At 42.9% G+C, this 21,303-nt stretch overlaps 1 protein-coding gene across 1 annotated transcript in view; it reads right to left on the reverse strand.

The window, feature by feature from the left end:
• Positions 1 to 1,779: 1,779 nt before the first annotated feature.
• The window catches only part of LOC5566210 (serine-rich adhesin for platelets), a 784,828-nt gene continuing 765,304 nt past the window's right edge, over positions 1,780 to 21,303 (reverse strand). The window contains exons 9-12 of the mRNA XM_021838003.1: positions 12,728 to 13,132; positions 9,862 to 12,645; positions 9,713 to 9,803; positions 1,780 to 3,807 (exon numbers count right to left, since the gene is read on the reverse strand). Coding sequence (XP_021693695.1) covers positions 3,791 to 3,807; positions 9,713 to 9,803; positions 9,862 to 12,645; positions 12,728 to 13,132 — 3,297 coding nt within the window. The 3' untranslated portion in view covers positions 1,780 to 3,790. The remainder of the gene's footprint in view (positions 3,808 to 9,712; positions 9,804 to 9,861; positions 12,646 to 12,727; positions 13,133 to 21,303) is intronic.

The following is a 21,303-nucleotide window of genomic DNA, read 5'->3' on the forward strand; positions in this document are numbered from 1 at the left end:
GAAGCTGAAAAGGTTCTCCTCAGAAGCTGAAACGCTTCTCTTCAGAAGCTGAAACGCTTCTCAACACAAGCTGAAAATCTTCTCCTCAGAAGCTGACAAGCTCCTCTTAAGAAGTTAAAAGCTTCTTATCAGAAGCTGGAAAGCTTCTCAATAGAATCTGAAAAGCTTTTCATCAGAACTGAAAAGTTTCTTATCAGAGGCTGAGAAACTTTTCCTCAGAAGCTGAAAAGCTCCTCCTCAGAAGCTGAAAAGCTTCTCATCAGAAGCTGAAAAGCTTTGCATCAGAAGCTGAAAAGCTTCTCATCAGAAGCTTTAAAGCTTCTCTTTGAAAGATGAAAAGTTGCATCCGAAGCTGAAAAAAATCTCATCAGAAGCTGAAAAGCTTCTCATCAGAAGCTTGTCCTCAGAAGCTCTAGACCTTCTCCTCAAAAGCGTATAGCTTCTCCTCAGAAGCTGAAAAACTACTCATCATAAGCTGAAAAGCTTCTCATCAGACACTGAAAAATAGCTTATTAGAAACTGATAAGCATCTCATCAGAAGCTGGAAATTGGAAAGCTTCTCATCAGAAGCTGAAAAGCTTCTCATTAAAAGATGAAAAGCGTCATCCAAAGCTGAAAAGATTCTCATCAGAAGCTGAAAACCTTTTTCTAAGAAGCTTATCAGCTTCTCCTCAGAAGCTTATCAGTTTCTCCTCAGAAACTGAAAAGCTTCGTCCCAGAAACTGAAAAGCTTCTCCTCAGAAGCTGAAAAGCTTCTCCTCAGAAACTGAAAAGCTTTCCCTCAGAAGCAGAAAACTTCTCCTCAAAAGCTTAAAACCGTCTTTTCAAAAACTGAACAGCTTTTCCTCAAAATCTGAAAAGCTTCTCATCAGAAGCTGAAATATTTCGCAGCACTTCTTATATACAACTCTAACTTTAAACTTCTTATTTCCAACTCCAAAAGCTTCACAAAAGCTGGTGAATCTATTTTTCAAAGCTTGGAAAAGATTTACTCTGAATCTGAGAAACCCTTTTTCCCATGTGGTGGATATGTTTATTTTCATAATATGAGAAATTTCCTGTACTGACTCTCGTTATTTTGAACAACTATTTTCGTTTGTTCATAGCCTTCTTTGAATCAATTTCGATTTTTTTTTCTGAAATTATTATTGAAACCTATTTGAATTTCTCTTTGAATCATTCATGTTTACTACAGAATTCTTTTCAAATTAAAAACCGAAACCTACCTCAATGGATTCTTCAAAGTGACCAACCTGCTTGTTCCTAATGATACACTGAAACAAAACATCATCCCAAAAGTGAACGATTCTTATTATGAATCGATGAAGCACATAAGAAAAATCACATTTGAAACGCCGTTTTCCTTCAGTGCACATTCTAATTTGATTGCGCGAATTTTGTTCAAATTATCCGTTGTTTTCCACTCGTTTTCGTTCGAAATTTCCACTTACGAACTTGTACTTATAGATACAGATCACAACACAGAGTATGGTGGATTGAGCGTTTGTCAGTGTGACAGTTTCCAGTGTTTCACTCTTCGTTTGTTAAGTCTATTGTTTTCTGTTACACGCTGATCCAAAACTACTTCGTGCCATCGTTAGTTTCATCAAATTGTTGACGTGTCTATTGAAGACAAGAGGATGTTTTGGTTCAGTGTTCTGATTAACTGAGCAGTTGTAGACGACGGGAAAGGAGCTTTTACATAGAGATACGAAAAAAATATTTGAGCATTAACATTCTTCCTGTTCTTCCTGCTACTGAATTGGAGACAGTAATGAGTTTCGCTTTTATCCAATTTATCGTTCCTATTTCACTCTTCGTTTCCACAAAAACTAATATCACAATCAATAGAAAAGCTAGTGCGATTACACGCACACACATACACTCTGATAATCGGTGTTTCGATTCGTTTTTTTTGGCGCTTCGTTTGTCCGTTTGGTAGATTCGAGAGAGATAATTCGATAGAGAAAAAAGTAACATTAGAGCATTTAAGGTTAAGTACATTCTTCAACAGATATTTGTGGCTAACTGACCGCGAGCTGAGTGTGCGAGTTATTGCCATCGTTTGAGCATCGTTTTCCGGTTTTGACGTTTCGGCGCCATTTTGAGCCGATTTTGTTCGCTTTTTCATCCTTCATTTTTGGTGACACTAAACTATAGACGCGTCATTTAGAGTTGAAGAAAAGAGGTTTGGGTGACGAGCGCGTTACGATTACTTAAAATAACTGAGCGCTGTTTCTCGTGTTACTTATAGTGTTTTAATAAATATATAATAAATATCGATTTACACCGGCATAGTTAAGCCTCTTTTGCTCTTTCAAGATTTTCCTCCTCATTGTCGCTATCTCTGTGCATGGAGTGGGTACTTCTTACGGTAATAATATTGTTTATTAGAATTAGGACATCGATCAACACTTAGTTTCTAGGTACAACCATGTTTCTTACTGTCTCTCCTCGCTTTATACTCATTTAATTTGAGAGAGAGAGTGTGGGTTATTAAACTTGCTTTCAACTATTCTACTTTGAGAGTGGGTTTGCTTTGTTGAGAAAGAGTGAGAAAGTGTCAAAGGAAGGAACGATTGCCTACTCCGAAGAAACGGTTTCTGTCTGACAGTTGTTTGTTTGACAATTTTCTCTATATAATACTGGAAAGATTTAAAGTCATCTAGAGTTGCTTTTCCGTTTTCTTCTCTTATGGTTTCGGTTGGTAAAAGTTGCGATAGTAACGATCTACTGTCAAAAAGTGAGTGAGTGATTTTATGTTTGCGCGTGTGAGTGTGCGTGAAAAAGAGAAACAGTTCGATTACAGGGAAGGAGGGTGGGGGCTCTTGCTTCGGACCAATTCTGATTTTTAAAAATGACTCTTGTTTACACTACGAAAAAAGCCACGCCCACGGTTTTTTCTGTTGTTTCAGTTTTTGATTTTTGCACCCTCTTACGTTGGCTAAGAAATAGTTCCGTTTAAAAGATTACGAGATACTTTTTCCCTTATTTTTTTTGTGTTCCGGTAATAACAATTCTCATATTTACTCGTTGGATTATGTTCTAGATTCATTTTGTTTTTTTTTTCTCTGTTAAAGTGTAGAAAGATCAACAACAAAAAGTTTACAAAAACAGTTTTCTCTTCTTAAGTCTAAACGTATGTCCTATATGGAGAGCTTTTACACTGTCAAATAGATACTTTAATGTATAATTTTAAACTGGAAGTTCGTACTTCAATGTATGCGTGTGATCGAACATGCTTCATCATGTTCATGAAGTTTTGTATATATATAATTTTATGCTGATGATAATTTGACAATTTGCACTGGGCAACATAGTAGCCGTGTATGAATGTAATCAGTTTCAGTTAATGTTCTACTTTTTTTTTGTTCTGTGGGATCTTTGACGAATTTATTTGCATTTGTTTATGTTTTAACAACCTCCGTTTCAGTGATTTGCTCAGGTTTGTGTTTGTTTTTTGTTTTGTTTTGTTTTACGATTACTAATTTCGAGGTGGCTTTCGGTTTGTGAGTGTGTTTCACTTGTAAACATATACTGATTGAAGATTGTCTCTGAAAAATGTCTTTTTATCGCTTGGATTTCGTTGGAACAGTTCCACGGCCGCCACGTCAGGCAGCGACGGTGACAGCTGTCAACTGGGCTTTTGTTTACGTAGAGCACGTTTGTTGTTGTTGGTGCTGCTGTTGTTGTTGTTGTTGCAACTGTTGTTGGTGAAGTTGCAGTTGGTGTTGCAACTGGTCACTTGCGTCCTGCGGTCTGTGCGACTTCATGTGGGCGCTGCGGCTTTTTACCTTATTAAATACCCTAAAAGTGGAGATTGGGGTTGACGATTCATAGAGAGACATGGATTAATCAATATGTGTATCAGTGGTTGAACTGGTGATTCGAAGAAGTGAGATTTTTATGGATTGTTCTCGCTGTATTAATTATTTCCGTTTTCAATCAAGACAATATAGACGAAAACTCTTTCACTATAAGTTAAATCCTTTCTGATGACTTCTGCACGATGATTTTTAAATAAATTGGAACTATAGTACCAAATACGCCTGCTTGAGATTCTGAGAGAAACTTGACCAGCTTCTGAGAGAAGTTGGACCAGCTGAAAAAAGCTTTAGCAGCTTTTGAGAGAAGCTTTAGCAGCTTCTGAGAGTAGCTTTAGCAGCTTCTGAGAGAAGCTTTAGCAGTTTCTGAGAGAAGCTTTAGCAGCTTCTGAGAGAAGCTTTAGCAGCTTCTGAGAGAAACTTTAACAGCTTCTGAGAGAAGCTTTAGCAGCTTCTGAGAGAAGCTTTAGCAGCTTCTGAGAAAAGCTTTAGCAGCTTCTGAGAGAAGCTTTAGCAGCTTCTGAGAGAAGCTTTAGCAGCTTCTGAGAGAAGCTTTAGCAGCTTCTGAGAGAAGCTTTAGCAGCTTCTGAGAGAAGCTTTAACAGCTTCTGAGAGAAGCTTTAGCAGCTTCTGAGAGAAGCTTTGGCAGCTTCTGAGAGAAGCTTTAGCAGCTTCTGAGAGAAGCTTTAGCAGCTTCTGAGAGAAGCTTTAGCAGCTTCTGAGAGAAGCTTTAGCAGCTTCTGAGAGAAGCTTTAGCAGCTTCTGAGAGAAGCTTTAGCAGCTTCTGAGAGAAGCTTTAGCAGCTTCTGAGAGAAGCTTTAGCAGCTTTGAGAGAAGCTTTAGCAGCTTCTGAGAGAAGCTTTAGCAGCTTCTGAGAGAAGCTTTAGCAGCTTCTGAGAGAAGCTTTAGCAGCTTCTGAGAGAAGCTTTAGCAGCTTCTGAGAGAAGCTTTAGCAGCTTCTGAGAGAAGCTTTAGCAGCTTCTGAGAGAAGCTTTAGCAGCTTCTGAGAGAAGCTTTAGCAGCTTCTGAGAGAAGCTTTAGCAGCTTCTGAGAGAAGCTTTAGCAGCTTCTGAGAGAAGCTTTAGCAGCTTCTGAGAGAAGCTTTAGCAGCTTCTGAGAGAAGCTTTAGCAGCTTCTGAGAGAAACTTTAGCAGCTTCTGAGAGAAGCTTTAGCAGCTTCTGAGAGAAGCTTTAACAGTTTCTGAGAGAAGCTTTAACAGTTTCTGAGAGAAGCTTTAGCAGCTTCTAAGAGAAGCTTCAGCAGCTTCTGAGAGAAGCTTTAGCAGTTTCTGAGAGAAGTTTTGGCAGCTTCTGAGAGAAGCTTTAGCAGCTTCTGAGAGAAGCTTTAGCAGCTTCTGAGAGAAGTTTGACCATCTTCTGAGAGAAGCTTTGGCAGCTTCTGAGATAAGCTTTGGCAGCTTCTGAGAGAAACTTTAGCAGCTTCTGAGAGAAGTTTGACCAGCTTCTGAGAGAAGCTTGACCAGCTTCTGCGAGAAGTTCTTCCAGCTTCCTAGAGAAGATTGACCAGCCTCCGAGAGAAGTTTGACCAGCCTCCGAGAGAAGTTTGACCAGCTTCTGAGAGGAGCTTGACCAGCACCTGAGGGAAGCTTTAGCAGCTTCTGAGAGAAACTTTAAAAGCTTCTGAGAGAAGCTTTAGCAGCTTCTGAGAGAAGCTTTAGCAGCTTCTGAGAGAAGCTTTAGCAGCTTCTGAGAGAAGCTTTAGCAGCTTCTGAGAGAAGCTTTAGCAGCTTCTGAGAGAAGCTTTAGCAGCTTCTGAGAGAAGCTTTAGCAGCTTCTGAGAGAAGCTTTAGCAGCTTCTGAGAGAAGCTTTAGCAGCTTCTGAGAGAAACTTTAGCAGCTTCTGAGAGAAGCTTTAGCAGCTTCTGAGAGAAGCTTTAACAGTTTCTGAGAGAAGCTTTAACAGTTTCTGAGAGAAGCTTTAGCAGCTTCTAAGAGAAGCTTCAGCAGCTTCTGAGAGAAGCTTTAGCAGTTTCTGAGAGAAGTTTTGGCAGCTTCTGAGAGAAGCTTTAGCAGCTTCTGAGAGAAGCTTTAGCAGCTTCTGAGAGAAGTTTGACCATCTTCTGAGAGAAGCTTTGGCAGCTTCTGAGATAAGCTTTGGCAGCTTCTGAGAGAAACTTTAGCAGCTTCTGAGAGAAGTTTGACCAGCTTCTGAGAGAAGCTTGACCAGCTTCTGCGAGAAGTTCTTCCAGCTTCCTAGAGAAGATTGACCAGCCTCCGAGAGAAGTTTGACCAGCCTCCGAGAGAAGTTTGACCAGCTTCTGAGAGGAGCTTGACCAGCACCTGAGGGAAGCTTTAGCAGCTTCTGAGAGAAACTTTAAAAGCTTCTGAGAGAAGCTTTAGCAGCTTCTGAGAGAAGCTTTAGCAGCTTCTGAGAGAAGCTTTGGCAGCTTCTGAGAGAAGCTTTAGCAGCTTCTGAGAGAAGCTTTAGCAGCTTCTGAGAAAAGCTTTAGCAGCTTCTGAGAGAAGCTTTAGCAGCTTCTGAGAGAAGCTTTAGCAGCTTCTGAGAGAAGCTTTAGCAGCTTCTGAGAGAAGCTTTAGCAGCTTCTGAGAGAAGCTTTAGCAGCTTCTGAGAGAAGCTTTAGCAGCTTCTGAGAGAAGCTTTAACAGCTTCTGAGAGAAGCTTTAGCAGCTTCTGAGAGAAGCTTTAGCAGCTTCTGAGAGAAGCTTTGGCAGCTTCTGAGAGAAGCTTTAGCAGCTTCTGAGAGAAGCTTTAGCAGCTTCTGAGAGAAGTTTTAGCAGCTTCTGAGAGAAGCTTTAGCAGCTTCTGAGAGAAGCTTTAGCAGCTTCTGAGAGAAGCTTAAGCAGCTTCTGAGAGAAGCTTTAGCAGCTTCTGAGAGAAGCTTTAGCAGTTTCTGAGAGAAGCTTTAGCAGCTTCTGAGAGAAGCTTAAGCAGCTTCTGAGAGAAGCTTTAGCAGCTTCTGAGAGAAGCTTTAGCAGCTTCTGAGAGAAGCTTTAGCAGCTTCTGAGAGAAGCTTTAGCAGCTTCTGAGAGAAGCTTTAGCAGCTTCTGAGAGAAGCTTTAGCAGCTTCTGAGAGAAGCTTTAGCAGCTTCTGAGAGAAGCTTTAGCAGCTTCTGAGAGAAGCTTTAGCAGCTTCTGAGAGAAGCTTTAGCAGCTTCTGAGAGAAGCTTTAGCAGCTTCTGAGAGAAGCTTTAGCAGCTTCTGAGAGAAGCTTTAGCAGCTTCTGAGAGAAGCTTTAGCAGCTTCTGAGAGAAGCTTTAGCAGCTTCTGAGAGAAGCTTTAGCAGCTTCTGAGAGAAGCTTTAGCAGCTTCTGAGAGAAGCTTTAGCAGCTTCTGAGAGAAGCTTTAGCAGCTTCTGAGAGAAGCTTTAGCAGCTTCTGAGAGAAGCTTTAGCAGCTTCTGAGAGAAGCTTTAGCAGCTTCTGAGAGAAGCTTTAGCAGCTTCTGAGAGAAGCTTTAGCAGCTTCTGAGAGAAGCTTTAGCAGCTTCTGAGAGAAGCTTTAGCAGCTTCTGAGAGAAGCTTTAGCAGCTTCTGAGAGAAGCTTCAGCAGCTTCTGAGAGAAGCTTTAGCAGCTTCTGAGAGAAGCTTAGCTTGAAGCTTAACAGTTTCTGAGAGAAGCTTTAACAGTTTCTGAGAGAAGCTTTAGCAGCTTCTAAGAGAAGCTTCAGCAGCTTCTGAGAGAAGCTTTAGCAGTTTCTGAGAGAAGTTTTGGCAGCTTCTGAGAGAAGCTTTAGCAGCTTCTGAGAGAAGCTTTAGCAGCTTCTGAGAGAAGCTTTAGCAGCTTCTGAGAGAAGCTTTAGCAGCTTCTGAGAGAAGCTTCAGCAGCTTCTGAGAGAAGCTTTAGCAGCTTCTGAGAGAAGCTTTAACAGTTTCTGAGAGAAGCTTTAACAGTTTCTGAGAGAAGCTTTAGCAGCTTCTAAGAGAAGCTTCAGCAGCTTCTGAGAGAAGCTTTAGCAGTTTCTGAGAGAAGTTTTGGCAGCTTCTGAGAGAAGCTTTAGCAGCTTCTGAGAGAAGCTTTAGCAGCTTCTGAGAGAAGCTTTAGCAGCTTCTGAGAGAAGTTTGACCATCTTCTGAGAGAAGCTTTGGCAGCTTCTGAGATAAGCTTTGGAAGCTTCTGAGAGAAACTTTAGCAGCTTCTGAGAGAAGTTTGACCAGCTTCTGAGAGAAGCTTGACCAGCTTCTGCGAGAAGTTGACCAGCTTCAGAGAGACGATCTTCCGAGAGAAGCTTGTTCAGCTGCTGAGAGAAGCGTGACCAGCTTCTGAAAGAGCTTGACCAGCTTTGGAAATAAACTTGACCAGCTTCAGAGAGAAATTTGACGAGCTTCTGAGAGAAGTTTAACCAGATCCAGATAGAAGATCAGCTTCTGAGATAAGCTTATCCAGATTCTGCTAAAAGATTCACCAGCATCTGAGAGAAACTTGTCTTCTTGAAAACTTCCCCCTTGTCATTGTTAGAAGCTTTTCCAATTAACTTAGCCATCATTTATCGTTTGATTTATGGCTGTCATTATCTGAATTGTTTCCTAATTTTGATCTTGAATTGATTGTTTTTTGTTTTCAATTATTTTACTAAAGTGATTCGACAAAATGCTGATCTGAAACCTTTTAATATCATTTACTAGTAAATTGTTTTCTTTTTCATTCGAATTAATTCTAAATAATATCTTACAAAACATTAATATAAGCTCTTACCATCAGCGCATCAGTAAATATCTCACCACTCCGATGGCAATCACCGTTTTTGTTATAAACAAAACCAAAAGTCTTTCATTGTGTTAGTAGGGTTAGGTTAAAGGTATGGGTTCAGTCGCAGTTTTGTTTTCACTATCGCTACAAATGCGCTAGAGACAAAACAATATACTTTTGATTTTATAATTGTAGGTTTTTTTTTGGGACGCATCACAACGTGTCACGAGTGCAGATCGGTTGATTATCAATGCTGAACTTTCTTCGCGTTTTAACCAAAAGCAACCGCACTCTGCACTCGTGTCACGCAAGGAAGTACACACACACACTGACAATAAAGATAAAAAGCGGCTTTGTATTGGTTTTTCCTAGGTGTGGATCACTACAATTGTCCTCATGGTTCTATAGAAGCTTAGGTTGCCGAAAACACGTGCGCTAGAGCAAACAACTCCCGCCTACTTCGATGGGAAAGTTTGGAAGGAATCACTACTCAAACACTGAAAGAAGACTAGAGAACAGAGTAGGCTATGAAGATGCAGTAAAGAGTTGTGAAGAAGAGAGACATCCTGCGGCTGCTGTACATGAGTTTGCTGAAGTCGTTCCTAATGAGTGTCACTTTCGCAATGTGAGTGAGCTATTGTGAGTAACAGGCGCGTGTTGGTGTTAGGTAAATCATGTGATGAGTTTGAATGTGTTTGTTTTGTTTATCTACGAAACTAGAGCGGCACAAACAAAAGAACCATCACTACTGCATGGCCGGACGATCACATAAACATACGAACACTTTGGCAAATATAAAATAAAGTTGAAATAAACACCGATAGCAGCACTGATGTGTGTCGAGTTTTGTTTAGTTGTGTCCGGTTTGGCCGGAAGAGAAAGCTGACAGCTGTTGGCACTCACTTTGCAAAATCAAAACAAAACTGGTAACTTAAAGAACGGCTCACAAAACAGAAAAACCCAACTGCAAACTTGAAACTTCTCCCTTCATTTGTCAGTGTCTCTGTGTGTGTGCGTGATGTGAGTGATGACAGTGACGTATGGGTTGCTTTGTTTCATTTTTCTGTACTAAATTTTCTGATTTGTTTGATTCTGTTCTAATTAACGGACATTTACTGGGGTGATCTTACTTGCCGCACACCTTGCAGGGATAATCATCCTTTGTCGGTATGTGGTTAGGGTTAATAGGGTTACCAGCGGCAGTAGTACTCAAGAAATTACCATTTTGCAAGGCGCCGTTCAGGTGCGCCGCAGATCGCCCAATGCAGTGTATTCGGATGTGACCGTGCAGGGCGGCCTTCGACGAGAAGCTCTGCAAGTAAACGGGATGGGATTAGTCTCAATTCCAAGGCTCCTAGATTAATACGTACCGCTGAACAGTCGGGAACTTCGCAGACGTGCGGCCGCACGTCGCTACCGGTCGACAAGTGAGAGGACTGCTGACCGTGACTACTGGGTTTGACCGAGTTGCTAGTGTAGCCGATGTGGTCCAGCAGCAGGTCGTCCGCCGGGTAGGCGTTCACGTTGATGAACTTCATCGAGTTATCGCCGTGCTGCAGTAGGTGGGTGGTTTTGTAGTCAACGCAGAGCTTCTTCCAGAAATAGTACAGCTGGACGCAATCGGCGGTTGCCTTGCCGGGCAGCAACTCGCTGGCTATCCGACAGAAGTCCTTTCCGTAGAGTTCGAGCCCTCGGATGAACTGCTCCATTTCGCCGGGGGTCCACCGTCGATGGATTCCGGCAGGTGGGGTTTGCAGGAGGTTCAGCACGGCTATGTGAACCTCACCTTGAGCTTCTAGCAGCGATTTGAGAGCGTTCTCTTCCGAGTGACATCCCAGCGGGACGGCCGATGATCGAGCCAGCTCAACGAAGCGAGTGATTTGCTGCTCGTTTTGGGATACGAGCGGGTCCCAGTACTGAATGTCCGGATGTTGGTTGAGATGGTGGTAGCTAGGGTGGGAACACTCCGGAATGTTAGCTTGGTAGTCGTTGCCGAGGTTGATACGTGGCCGGATCGGGAGAGGCGGTTCGCTGAAAATGTCCGAGGTGTCATCAACGGTTGAGTCGGATGATGAACCTGATTGGTTGGCCAAGGTGGATGCTATCGTAGAGTAAAGGCCTGAAGCGGTGCGCACCGGGTTCAGCATCGGTTGCGGAGTGTAGTGCGTAACGGGAAATGCAGAGGTGGTGGACTTTCGTAGCTTGGAGTGGTAGATGGGTGCCTTGCGGATGGGAACGGTCGGCAGTATCGAGGGCGATCGCTTCCGTAGCAGAGCGTGCTGAAGCTTTGGAGAGCTGCTGGTGCTGCCAGTGCTGCTCGTTGACGAGATGCTGCTGGGGCTGAGAAATACGGAATCACCGGGCTGTTGGCTGTCTTTTGGAATCTGCTCGGTTTGTACGGTTAGTGGAATTTTGTTTGTATCACTAGCTGTTGTGGTGGGCGGAGTCGACTGGAAGGCGTCCGCTTCGGTTTTCAGCTTTTTGGCACTCGGTGGTGAGAAGGTGCTGCTTGATGAATGCTGTTGCTGCGTTGATTGGTTCAGCTGCTGTTGCTCGAAAAGGAACTTCTGGTGCTGGCGATGGGCGAAGTCCTTCGGGGAGGAAGACAGCAAGGGATCGTCCGAGTTGGGCATCATCTGGGACTGTAGCGATGACAGTCCGTTAAGGTAGTAGAGATCGATGTCTGCTTCGGCGATGACCACATCTTCATCGGTTGGGAGGACTTCCTCCAGAGCTTCCTTGACCTCTTCGGCGCTGGACATCGTACCGGAGAAAAATGCATTCGAGAGGGGAGAGGAAGCATTTCTGCTCTCGTTGATGAAAGCCTGCGCCTCATCCAGGAAGTCCAGATTGATTTTAGAGGCGGAATCAACTTCTTCTGTGGTTGCTGCAGATGGCGAAGACGAGTCAGACTGCTTGACAGTTGTGGACTCTTCGACAAAGAAACTGTCTTCGCTTTTGAACAGTTCGTGACAGTGATCGTCCAGAATGTTCTTGTTGCTGCGGAAGAGATCGTGGTTTTCGTCCAGCAGTTCGTTTTTGAGGGCGAGGATTTTCTCATCGCTAAGTTTGACGTCTTTACCATCCGACTTGAAGAAGCCATCATCGAGAAAGTTCGTTGAAGAAGTGGTTCTTTTGTCATCGAAGAAAGAGCTGGCATCGGAGAAGTGGCGGGAGTCGTCTAGGAAGGGAGATGCTTGGGCAACAGGTTCGTGTGAAGCAGGAGGCGTTGGATAGGCGAGTGGAGATGGAAGAGGTGAGTTGGAAGCCTGACTGTTGGGTTGGTCACAGTTGATCACGGCCGCGGTAGAGGTATTTCCACCGTAGAGAACAAAGTCTTTGGAATGGAGAGCGCTGAATTCGGCTAGACTTTCCGGTAATGGTGAGTCCAGAACGGCCTGGAGTTGCCTCGAAGGTGTGAAGCTCTGCTCGTTGATGGTGGTGTAATCGGAGAGGGAAGCTATTTCTTCCAGCTGCTCGGTGGAGGAAGAATCCTGGAGCAGTTGAATAGAGTCGACGGCCTGCAATAGCATGGTCGTATCGCTAACACTATACACGTCATTATCACTAAAGAAGGCAGCGGCACCGGTGGCATCGGTAGAGTAGGCTAGAGTGAACACGTCTGCACTGCCGGAAGGCGCTTGTGATATTGTGAGTGAGAGAGGAGAAGTGTCGGAGCCAGCTCCGGAAGCTGTTCCGACGATCGGTGAGTGATCGGCCGTCGTTGAACCAGCAATGGACAGCGCTAGGGATGGCGTAACGCCTGTAGTGGACGGAGCGCTGTTCAGGTTTGCCGGTAGAACTACGGTCCGAGTTGCCGTGGTCAGTTGTTGTTGAGACGGCGTAGTCTGCGTTGTGATTGCTAATTGACCAGATTCGGAACAGGTACGTTTCACAGCCACCTTGGTGCCACGTTTAAGCAGTTCTATGAGTGTGGCATCCTTCACTTCGGTGGTAGTACAGTTGACGGCAGTTGAACCGCCAGTTGTCATGATGGTCGCCTTCGGGTTGATGATCTGCGTTGTCCCATTCTGCGTTGACACGATGGCAACCGTGCCGGGTTTTGGAGAGAGGAGTGCTTCGCTCGCTTCCAGAAGTCGTCGAGCGGTCAGAGGCGGTGCCGGCACCACGAACGAACCCTTCAACAACAGATTCTAGAGTTATCGAATGGGGGAAGAATGGCTAGATTAGAACACCAAACACCGAGAACATTGAGAACTGCCAAAGAGGACCTACCTTCAAATCCTTGCTGCGCTTATTGATGATCTTTTCCTCGATCAGTGCCCGTACGCCAACACTGGCCGTCTGCAGAGGCGGTCCAGTGTGTTCTTTCTTATCACATTTCTTCGTTTCGGAGTCTTTCTTGAAGTAGCCCCCGTGGAGGCGCATATGCCCATTGAGGGCCGGGATGTTTTTGAATTTGCGATGACACAGGTTACACTCGACCGGTTTCTGGTCCGTTTTGGTCAGGGATTGAGTGGAGTTTGGCGACTGACCTGCAGAACCGGAAGCAGTTCCACTACCATCTGCGGACTGAGCTACGGTTGCCGTATTGTTCGACGAACTGCCATTACTACTGTTGGAAGGGGATGCCGATCCAGCAACAACAGAATTCGTTACCTTTGTCTGACTCAGTTGAAGCTGTTTCGAAGAGAGACACAGAAAAAAAGAATTATTTCTTCTCAAGAATGCCCTCAGAAGACTACGCTATGAGATGACGATAAGAGTTGCGAACTTATTTATTTCTGCCTCTGAAAATCCCTTCTTGGAGAAAGCAACAGAAAAGGGCGAAGAAAACGCTCACGAAAGTGGTTCTGATTGTTGTTTTCCCCTTCATAGAAAGGGAGGCGGAGTTCAACGCAGAAAAAGATTTTCCACTTCCAACCCCGACCGACGTCAAGTGGTTTTTGTTGCCCGACTAGACTAGTGGAAAAGAAATGGCTGCTCTAAAAGCTTCTGAGAATTACATAATGGGATCGGGGAGTGTTTTTTTCGGTTTTGTTTGTCTGGCTGACTCTAATGAGCTTACCGTTCGAACAAATATCAGTTTTATTAAAGCCATGCGAATCGTCGAAGATGAACAAAAAAGTACGCAGCCAATTGCTACTGTCATTCGAACTACACTGATGGAAATCCGTTCGCAAATTCCCAACAAAAACATCAATCATCCAATTTCAGTTGAGGTTAATCAACCGTCAACCGATTTTCAGTTTGATAACCCACATGAACCCACTTTTCCGTAATGAAGTGAAATCGTAATGAACTCAACTTCCTTCCATATTTGTACAAAACCCAGCATTAGGAATCGAATGCCGTAAATGAAACACAAAGAGTGGGAGAACAGACAGTTCTAATGTCGTCGATGACAGTTTCGGTGCAAGCAGGTTTGATGCACCTCATTATTCAGCGCAATGGTAATTTTCCGTGAAAAGCTTCGAACGGAGGCCCTGTGTCTCGTTACGCACTGAGCAGACTCATAATTGATATTGATTCGTAGAAAACTTAAACATTCTCTCTGTGGTGCTTTCGTTGGAAAATGTTCTAAGTACGTGTGGGAGGAAGGTTTCCATGCTTGAGCGAAAGGGTTCATATAGTGCTATCAAAATTCTTAAGAAACGTTTTCGGCAAGCTGTTGGAATCGGTTGAAACTTTTGACGGATGCTTTTCATTACTAACATGTTACGTGAAGAAGGAGATGAAATGATGAGAGCCTTCGGCATCCAACTACACTAGAAAGAGCTTTGCATATTCCTTGAATAATCTTCTTAAAGAGGTATAAATTTTCTACGGATAATATTTATTTATTAAATTGCATGCTTTCATTGCCCAAAAATGTTTAAAAATATTTAAATGGTCAGGGGAAGCAATACAGCACATATAATCTATCTATATAAATAAAAATGGAATGGTGTTTGTATGTCACGAAATGGCTTACGAACGGATATACACATTTGAATGATTCTTTCTCCGTTTTGTTCGTCAAGGGTTCCGATGTGTTTGTGTGTATAAAAATCCCAGGATATTCACCGGGAGAGTCGAAAAAATGAGCGTGAACGTAACTGTCATTTTGTATGGGACAATCCATATCGTTTTTCAAAAGCCTACTTGATGGCAAGACGAAGTTTGCCGGGACCACTAGTCTAAATAAATAAAAATGGAATGGTGTTTGTATGTCACGAAATGGCTTACGAACGGGTATACACATTTGAATGATTCTTTCTCCGTTTTGTTCGTCAAGGGTTTCTTCCCTTTACTGTAGAGCCTATTTAACCACTGCGTCCATTATTTAGGAATATTGTGGTATGACCCATAATTGATTTGGTGCTTATCAAATATCCTGTCACAACTGAGATGTGATAGACATTGGTTGATATAGCACACGATCCCAGTTAGGCTGGACTTGTTTTATAAAGTCTATAACCCTGTTGGGATTACTTTGCCAGATTTCTAGGGGCTCTAATAACCCTTTTCCAAAGATTGACCTTCTTTGATTGAACAAAACTCCACAGCTGCAGAGTATATGTTCAGCAGTTTCGTTTTCGATTTGACAAAAACGACATTCAGAAGATTGGATTTTCCCAATTTTATACAGATGATACCTACTAGGGCAGTGACCAGTCAACAGACCGGTTATTACCCGCAGATCCCTTTTATTTAAATTTAGCATAGCCTGGGCTTTTGAACCACTGGGCTTTATAAACCTTTTTGCTTGTCTTGATGTATCCGTGGTATTCCAGTTGGATTCTACCATAGACATTTCCCAAGATTTAAGTTTTGCTCTCAGAGCGCACTCTGAAACTCCACAAAATGGCTCGGGACCAATAAAATTCATTGAAGAACCTTGTCTCGCTAAACTGTCGGCCGTTTCGTTTCCATCAATTCCACAATGGCCGGGCACCCAGTATAAAGTAACTTCGTTCCTACTGGCCAATTGTTTCAGAGAAAGAATGCATTCCCACACTAGCTTCGACTGACAAGTGAATGCCTTCAGCGCATTTAGAGCTGCTTGGCTATCCGAAAAAATACAGATTTTAGCAAATCTGTACTTCCTTTCAATACAGATATTCGCACATTCTATAATTGCTTGAATTTCTGCTTGAAAACAGTGGGACTGTGCCCCATAGGTATTACTTTGTTGATTCCAGGACCAAAAACTCCGGCTCCTGTATTTTCACCAATCTTAGACCCATCTGTGTAGAAACTAATAGAACCTGGACGTAAACTCGGCCCACCAGACTCCCATATATATCGGCTTAATTTAACCCCTTTGAAAGGAGCATCATAGTTTGCCTTCGTTGTCATCCAGTCTTCTACTGTCTTTATCTCTGAGTTCAGATTGAAGTCACTGATGATTTTTAAATGTCCTACCAGATTTCCATCCAATATTTCATTATAACGGATAAACTGTAAGGCACTTTTTGCTGCTTGTAGTTTAACAAATTGATGTAAAGGTAATATATTAAGAAGGGCATCTAAAGCGGCTGATGGTGTACTTTTCATTGCCCCTGTTATCGAAATACAGGCAAGCCTTTGTAATTTACCCAATTTCTTTTGAGTGGTTACCTCATTGGTTTTGGGCCACCATATCAAAGAAGCATAGGTAATTTTCGGGCGAACTATTGCCGAATATATCCAAAGAACCATATTTGGCCGCAGTCCCCATGTTTTCCCCAAAGCTTTACTACACACCCACAGAGCATTTGTACCCTTAGTGATAACCTTCTCTAGATGTGAGTTCCAGTTCAATTTCTTGTCCAAAGTAACACCGAGATGTTTCACTTCATCCGAAAACCGAACCTGGACCCCATCTAGAGAAGGTTGTGTTAGAGTAATTTTTTTCCTTCTGGTAAAAGGAACAATATTAATCTTAGAAGGATTTACATTCAGGCCCTCTCTTCTACACCACTTGAGAGTCATGTTTAGTGCAGCTTGTAACCGATTAGAAATCGTGTATTCATATTTTCCACGAATAACAATAGCCACATCGTCTGCATATCCAATCACCTCAAAACCTTGGTCCGTTAGCTTTTTAAGAAGGTCGTCTACTACAAATGACCACAATAAGGGTGATAGTACTCCTCCTTGAGGACAACCCTTTATCGTCTTTATAGATAGTTGCGCACCTCCCAGATGAGCACAAATTACTCGATCTTTTAGCATTTTCATTATCCAATCAACAAGGCATCTATCCAAGCCCCTTAATTCCATTGCCGAACGTATGGAGTTATGAGATGCATTATCGAATGCGCCTTCAATATCAAGAAAAGCCACTACAGCTATTTCCTTGGCTTGAAATGATTTCTCGATTTTAATAACTAACGATTGTAATGCCGTTATTGTAGATTTACCTGCTTGATATGCAAATTGAAATTTACTAAGAGGTAATCTGGCTAAACTCGTTGACTTCATGTAGTCATCGACTATTTTTTCCATTGTCTTTAATAAAACGGAGGAAAGACTTATGGGCCTCAAAGCTTTAGGAGTCGTTTTATCCCTGTTACCGGATTTTGGAATAAAGATAACTCGAACCTTTCTCCATGAACTAGGTATGTAACTCAGTGTTATACTGGCTTTAAATATTTCCGCTAAAAGTGGACAGAGCACAGTTTTACCCTGTTGTAATAACGCTGGAAAAATGTCATCTATTCCTGCAGATTTGAAAGGTTGAAAAGAACTCAATGCTGATTCGATCCTTGATGTTGTGAAGATTTCACAAGCTTTCTGATAGGCATCTGATGACCATGCATTTGCGCTATCCAATTCCTGTGCTTCAACCGAGTATGGGATCGATCCAGGAAAATGAGTTCTCAACATAACTTCCAATGTTTCAGAAGAGTCAACAGTAAAACTGCCATCTTCTTTTTTGAGGTTGCCAAGACCGTTTGAGTGGTCTTTTGAAAGAACTTTATGAAGCCTTGCAGCTGTAGGAGCGTTATTGATGTCTTCGCATACCCGTCTCCAATCCTTTCGTTTGGCTTGCCTCAACTCTCTGTTATATTCTGTTAGGGCCTGTTTATATGTGACCCAGTCTGAGGTAGTCTTTGCTCTATTGAACAATCGTCTAGATTTCTTCCTCAATTCTGCCAGTCTATCATTCCACCAAGGAACATCTCTATTGGACATCCTATGTTTGATAGGACAGCTGGCGTGATATGATGTGATCATTTTGTCAATAATCACATCAGAACTAGATTCTAGCTTTGAATATGTTTTAATTAACTCACCTTTGTATGGAAAGTCATTCATTAAGTGAAACCGATAGAGATCCCAGTTAGTTTTCCTAGGATTCCTATACTTTTCTGATAAAAGTAATCCGGCTTTATAATCAAACCTGATGTGTTTGTGATCTGACAATGATTCTTCATCAGAAACATGCCAGTTCACAATCTTTTCAGACAACAAGTCACTACAGATTGTAAGATCAAGAACCTCCTGTCGAATTGCATTGATAAATGTCGGCGAGTTACCTCTATTACATATGTCAATATTATTGGACGAAATGTAGTTCAAGAGGTCTTCGCCTCGTTTATTAATATCGGTGCTGCTCCATATTGTATGATGGGCATTTGCATCGCACCCTATTATAAATTGGGCGTTTATTTTTTTACAGTAATTAACGAACATTACGACCGAAGATGGAGGGATATCTTCAAACATCTCCAGGAAAATAAGCTGAGGCAATGCATACCTCTGTTTTTCCTCGGAGTGTTGGTACCTCCATCTTAATCGCAACGATGTCTCTAGTGATAAATTCAGTAATTGGGACAAATTTCATCCTTTTACTTACTAAAATAGCTGTCCTTGGTTTAGACTGACCCTCGTCGTACAAAAGTATACAATCCGATGATGAAGAGCATCCCAATACCCTACCATTATTTACCCAGGGCTCCTGAATTAGCCCTACGTCCATTCTTTCCTTAGTGAATCTTCTGCTGAGCACTGCCGATGCACCCTTTGCGTGGTGAAGATTTACTTGAATAACTTTTATAAAACTCATTTATGTTGTATAACTTTTTATTTATAAACTTAGTATTAACTGGGGCACTTATTCCCGCTGTTGAAGACGGTTATTAACCGACGATTTTATTTTATTATTTGTATTGCTAAGTTTTTGAAAGTGTGGATTTTCAGGGGCATTAGATTGCCCTTGACCATCTAGACCGCTGCACTCGGCAATACCACTAACTTTTTCCAAATTAGGTTCCTGAGCTTTCTTAGAGTCTCCGTTACCATTATTCCTAAGCCCACTCGGCCCTGGAACGATTAGATCCTGTTGAACTTCATCACAATCCATGACCATATCGTTTGGGCAAATAGATGGGTTGTTAGATAATAAAGGGCGTTTCTTCTTGATCTGAATCTGCCCATACCTGTAGTTTAGTACAAACTTCCTCTCATCGAGCTTCCGCAAAGAAGAATCGTCTACCGTTAGGGCAAGCTCAACATGGTCACCCTTTACGTGGCGGTGTAGAATCCTCCACGCATCGGCCAACAGATTGTCGTTTTGGCTCTCAATGAGGGATAAAATCATAGCATTGTCGTACTTGGAACTCCATGGGAAAAAGCCGATTAGTACCTCAGGACGTGGGATTTTATCCTCGTCCACTACAACCAAATTGGCTCCTTCCCAGAGATTTAACGATGGGAGCTTTTCCTTAACCCAAGCAGCTGTGTCCTTGTCCTGGCAAGTGAGCACCAAGTACCCAGGCTTGAACCGACAGCAAGCAAACTTGGGCTTAAACTGCTCTCGGCGTTGCTGTACAACCTTTAACAAGAGGGCTTCTTGAACCACTTCTTGTTGGTTGGTTGACAGCTCAACTGCGGGATAATGCTTGGGCATAATCCCCAGCCTAACCCTGCTAGCAATTTCACTGTAAGTTGGGGCAGGGAGGGCTTCTCGTCCCTGACCCTGCACTATTTTCGGATCACGTGAGTACGTAGGATTTTTTGAATCCCTGGCATACTTCTCCATGTTCCGACCCGCTGTTGTTACATTTACCTGACGTCAAGGGTTCCGAAGTGTTGGTGTGAATAAAAAACTCAGGATATTCACTAGGAAAATTGGATACACGAGAGTGAACGGAACTGTCATTTTGTATGGGACGATCCATAGCGTTTTTTAACAGCCTACTTGATGGTAAGACGAAGTTTGTCGGGACCACTAGTATAATATAGATTTTAGTATAAACATTTACTAACGTTTATGCTAATAAGTTATTTTTATCAAACAATTTGAAAAAAATATTTCAGGTTGCCAAGGGCTATATCATGAAACTGGGAAAATTTCTCTCGGAAAATTAGGAAATTTCTTTCTACAGCTCAAAGAGCTTTCCTCAGAAGCTAGAAATTTTTACTTTAGAATCTTGGAAAGCTTCCCTCAGAAGTTGGAAAACCTTTATTCAGAAGCTGGGTAAGCGTCCCTCCGAATCTGACGTTTTATGAGAAATTTTGTCCGCATCTGGGAGAAAATTGTGCAGCTCCTTCAGAAATCACTTCCAACTGCTGTGAGTATTTTTCCAAGCTTCTGAGGGTAGGTTTTCCAGCCGCGGAAAGCTTTTTCAGCTTTTACGGGAAGTTTTTTCAGTACCAAATAGAAGCTTTTCCAGCTTCTGAGGAGAAGCTTTCCAGCTTCTGAGGAGAAGCTTTCCAGCTTCTGAGAAGCTTTCCAGCTTCTGAGGAGAAGCTTTCCAGCTTCTGAGAGAAGCTTTCCAGCTTCTGAGAGAAGCTTTCCAGCATCTGAGAGAAGCTTTCCAGCTTCTGAGAAGCTTTCCAGCTTCTGAGGAGAAGCTTTCCAGCTTCTGAGGAGAAGCTTTCCAGCTTCTGAGGAGAAGCTTTCCAGCTTCTGAGGAGAAGCTTTCCAGCTTCTGAGGAGAAGCTTTCCAGCTTCTGAGGAGAAGCTTTCCAGCTTCTGAGGAGAAGCTTTCCAGCTTCTGAGGAGAAGCTTTCCAGCTTCTGAGGAGAAGCTTTCCAGCTTCTGAGGAGAAGCTTTCCAGCTTCTGAGGAGAAGCTTTCCAGCTTCTGAGAGAAGCTTTCTAGCTTCTGAGAGAAGCTTTCCAGCTTCTGAGAGAAGCTTTCCAGCATCTGAGAGAAGCTTTCCAGCATCTGAGAGAAGCTTTCCAGCATCTGAGAGAAGCTTTCCAGCTTCTGAGAGAAGCTTTCCAGCTTCTGAGAGAAGCTTTCCAGCTTCTGAGAGAAGCTTTCCAGCTTCTGAGAGAAGCTTTCCAGCTTCTGAGAGAAGCTTTCCAGCTTTTGAGAGAAGCTTTCCAGCTTCTGAGAGAAGCTTTCCAGCTTCTGAGAGAAGCTTTCCAGCTTCTGAGAGAAGCTTTCCAGCTTCTGAGAGAAGCTTTCCAGCTTCTGAGAGAAGCTTTCCAGCTTCTGAGAGAAGCTTTCCAGCTTCTGAGAGAAGCTTTCCAGCTTCTGAGAGAAGCTTTCCAGCTTCTGAGAGAAGCTTTCCAGCTTCTGAGAGAAGCTTTCCAGCTTCTGAGAGAAGCTTTCCAGCTTCTGAGAGAAGCTTTCCAGCTTCTGAGAGAAGCTTTCCAGCTTCTGAGAGAAGCTTTCCAGCTTCTGAGAGAAGCTTTCCAGCTTCTGAGAGAAGCTTTCCAGCTTCTGAGAGAAGCTTTCCAGCTTCTGAGAGAAGCTTTCCAGCTTCTGAGAGAAGCTTTCCAGCTTCTGAGAGAAGCTTTCCAGCTTCTGAGAGAAGCTTTCCAGCTTCTGAGAGAAGCTTTCCAGCTTCTGAGAGAAGCTTTCCAGCTTCTGAGAGAAGCTTTCAAGCTTCTGAGAGAAGCTTTCCAGCTTCTGAGAGAAGCTTTCCA

This window comes from Aedes aegypti, chromosome 1, assembly GCF_002204515.2.
Source record: "Aedes aegypti strain LVP_AGWG chromosome 1, AaegL5.0 Primary Assembly, whole genome shotgun sequence".
Lineage (NCBI taxonomy): Eukaryota > Metazoa > Arthropoda > Insecta > Diptera > Culicidae > Aedes > Aedes aegypti.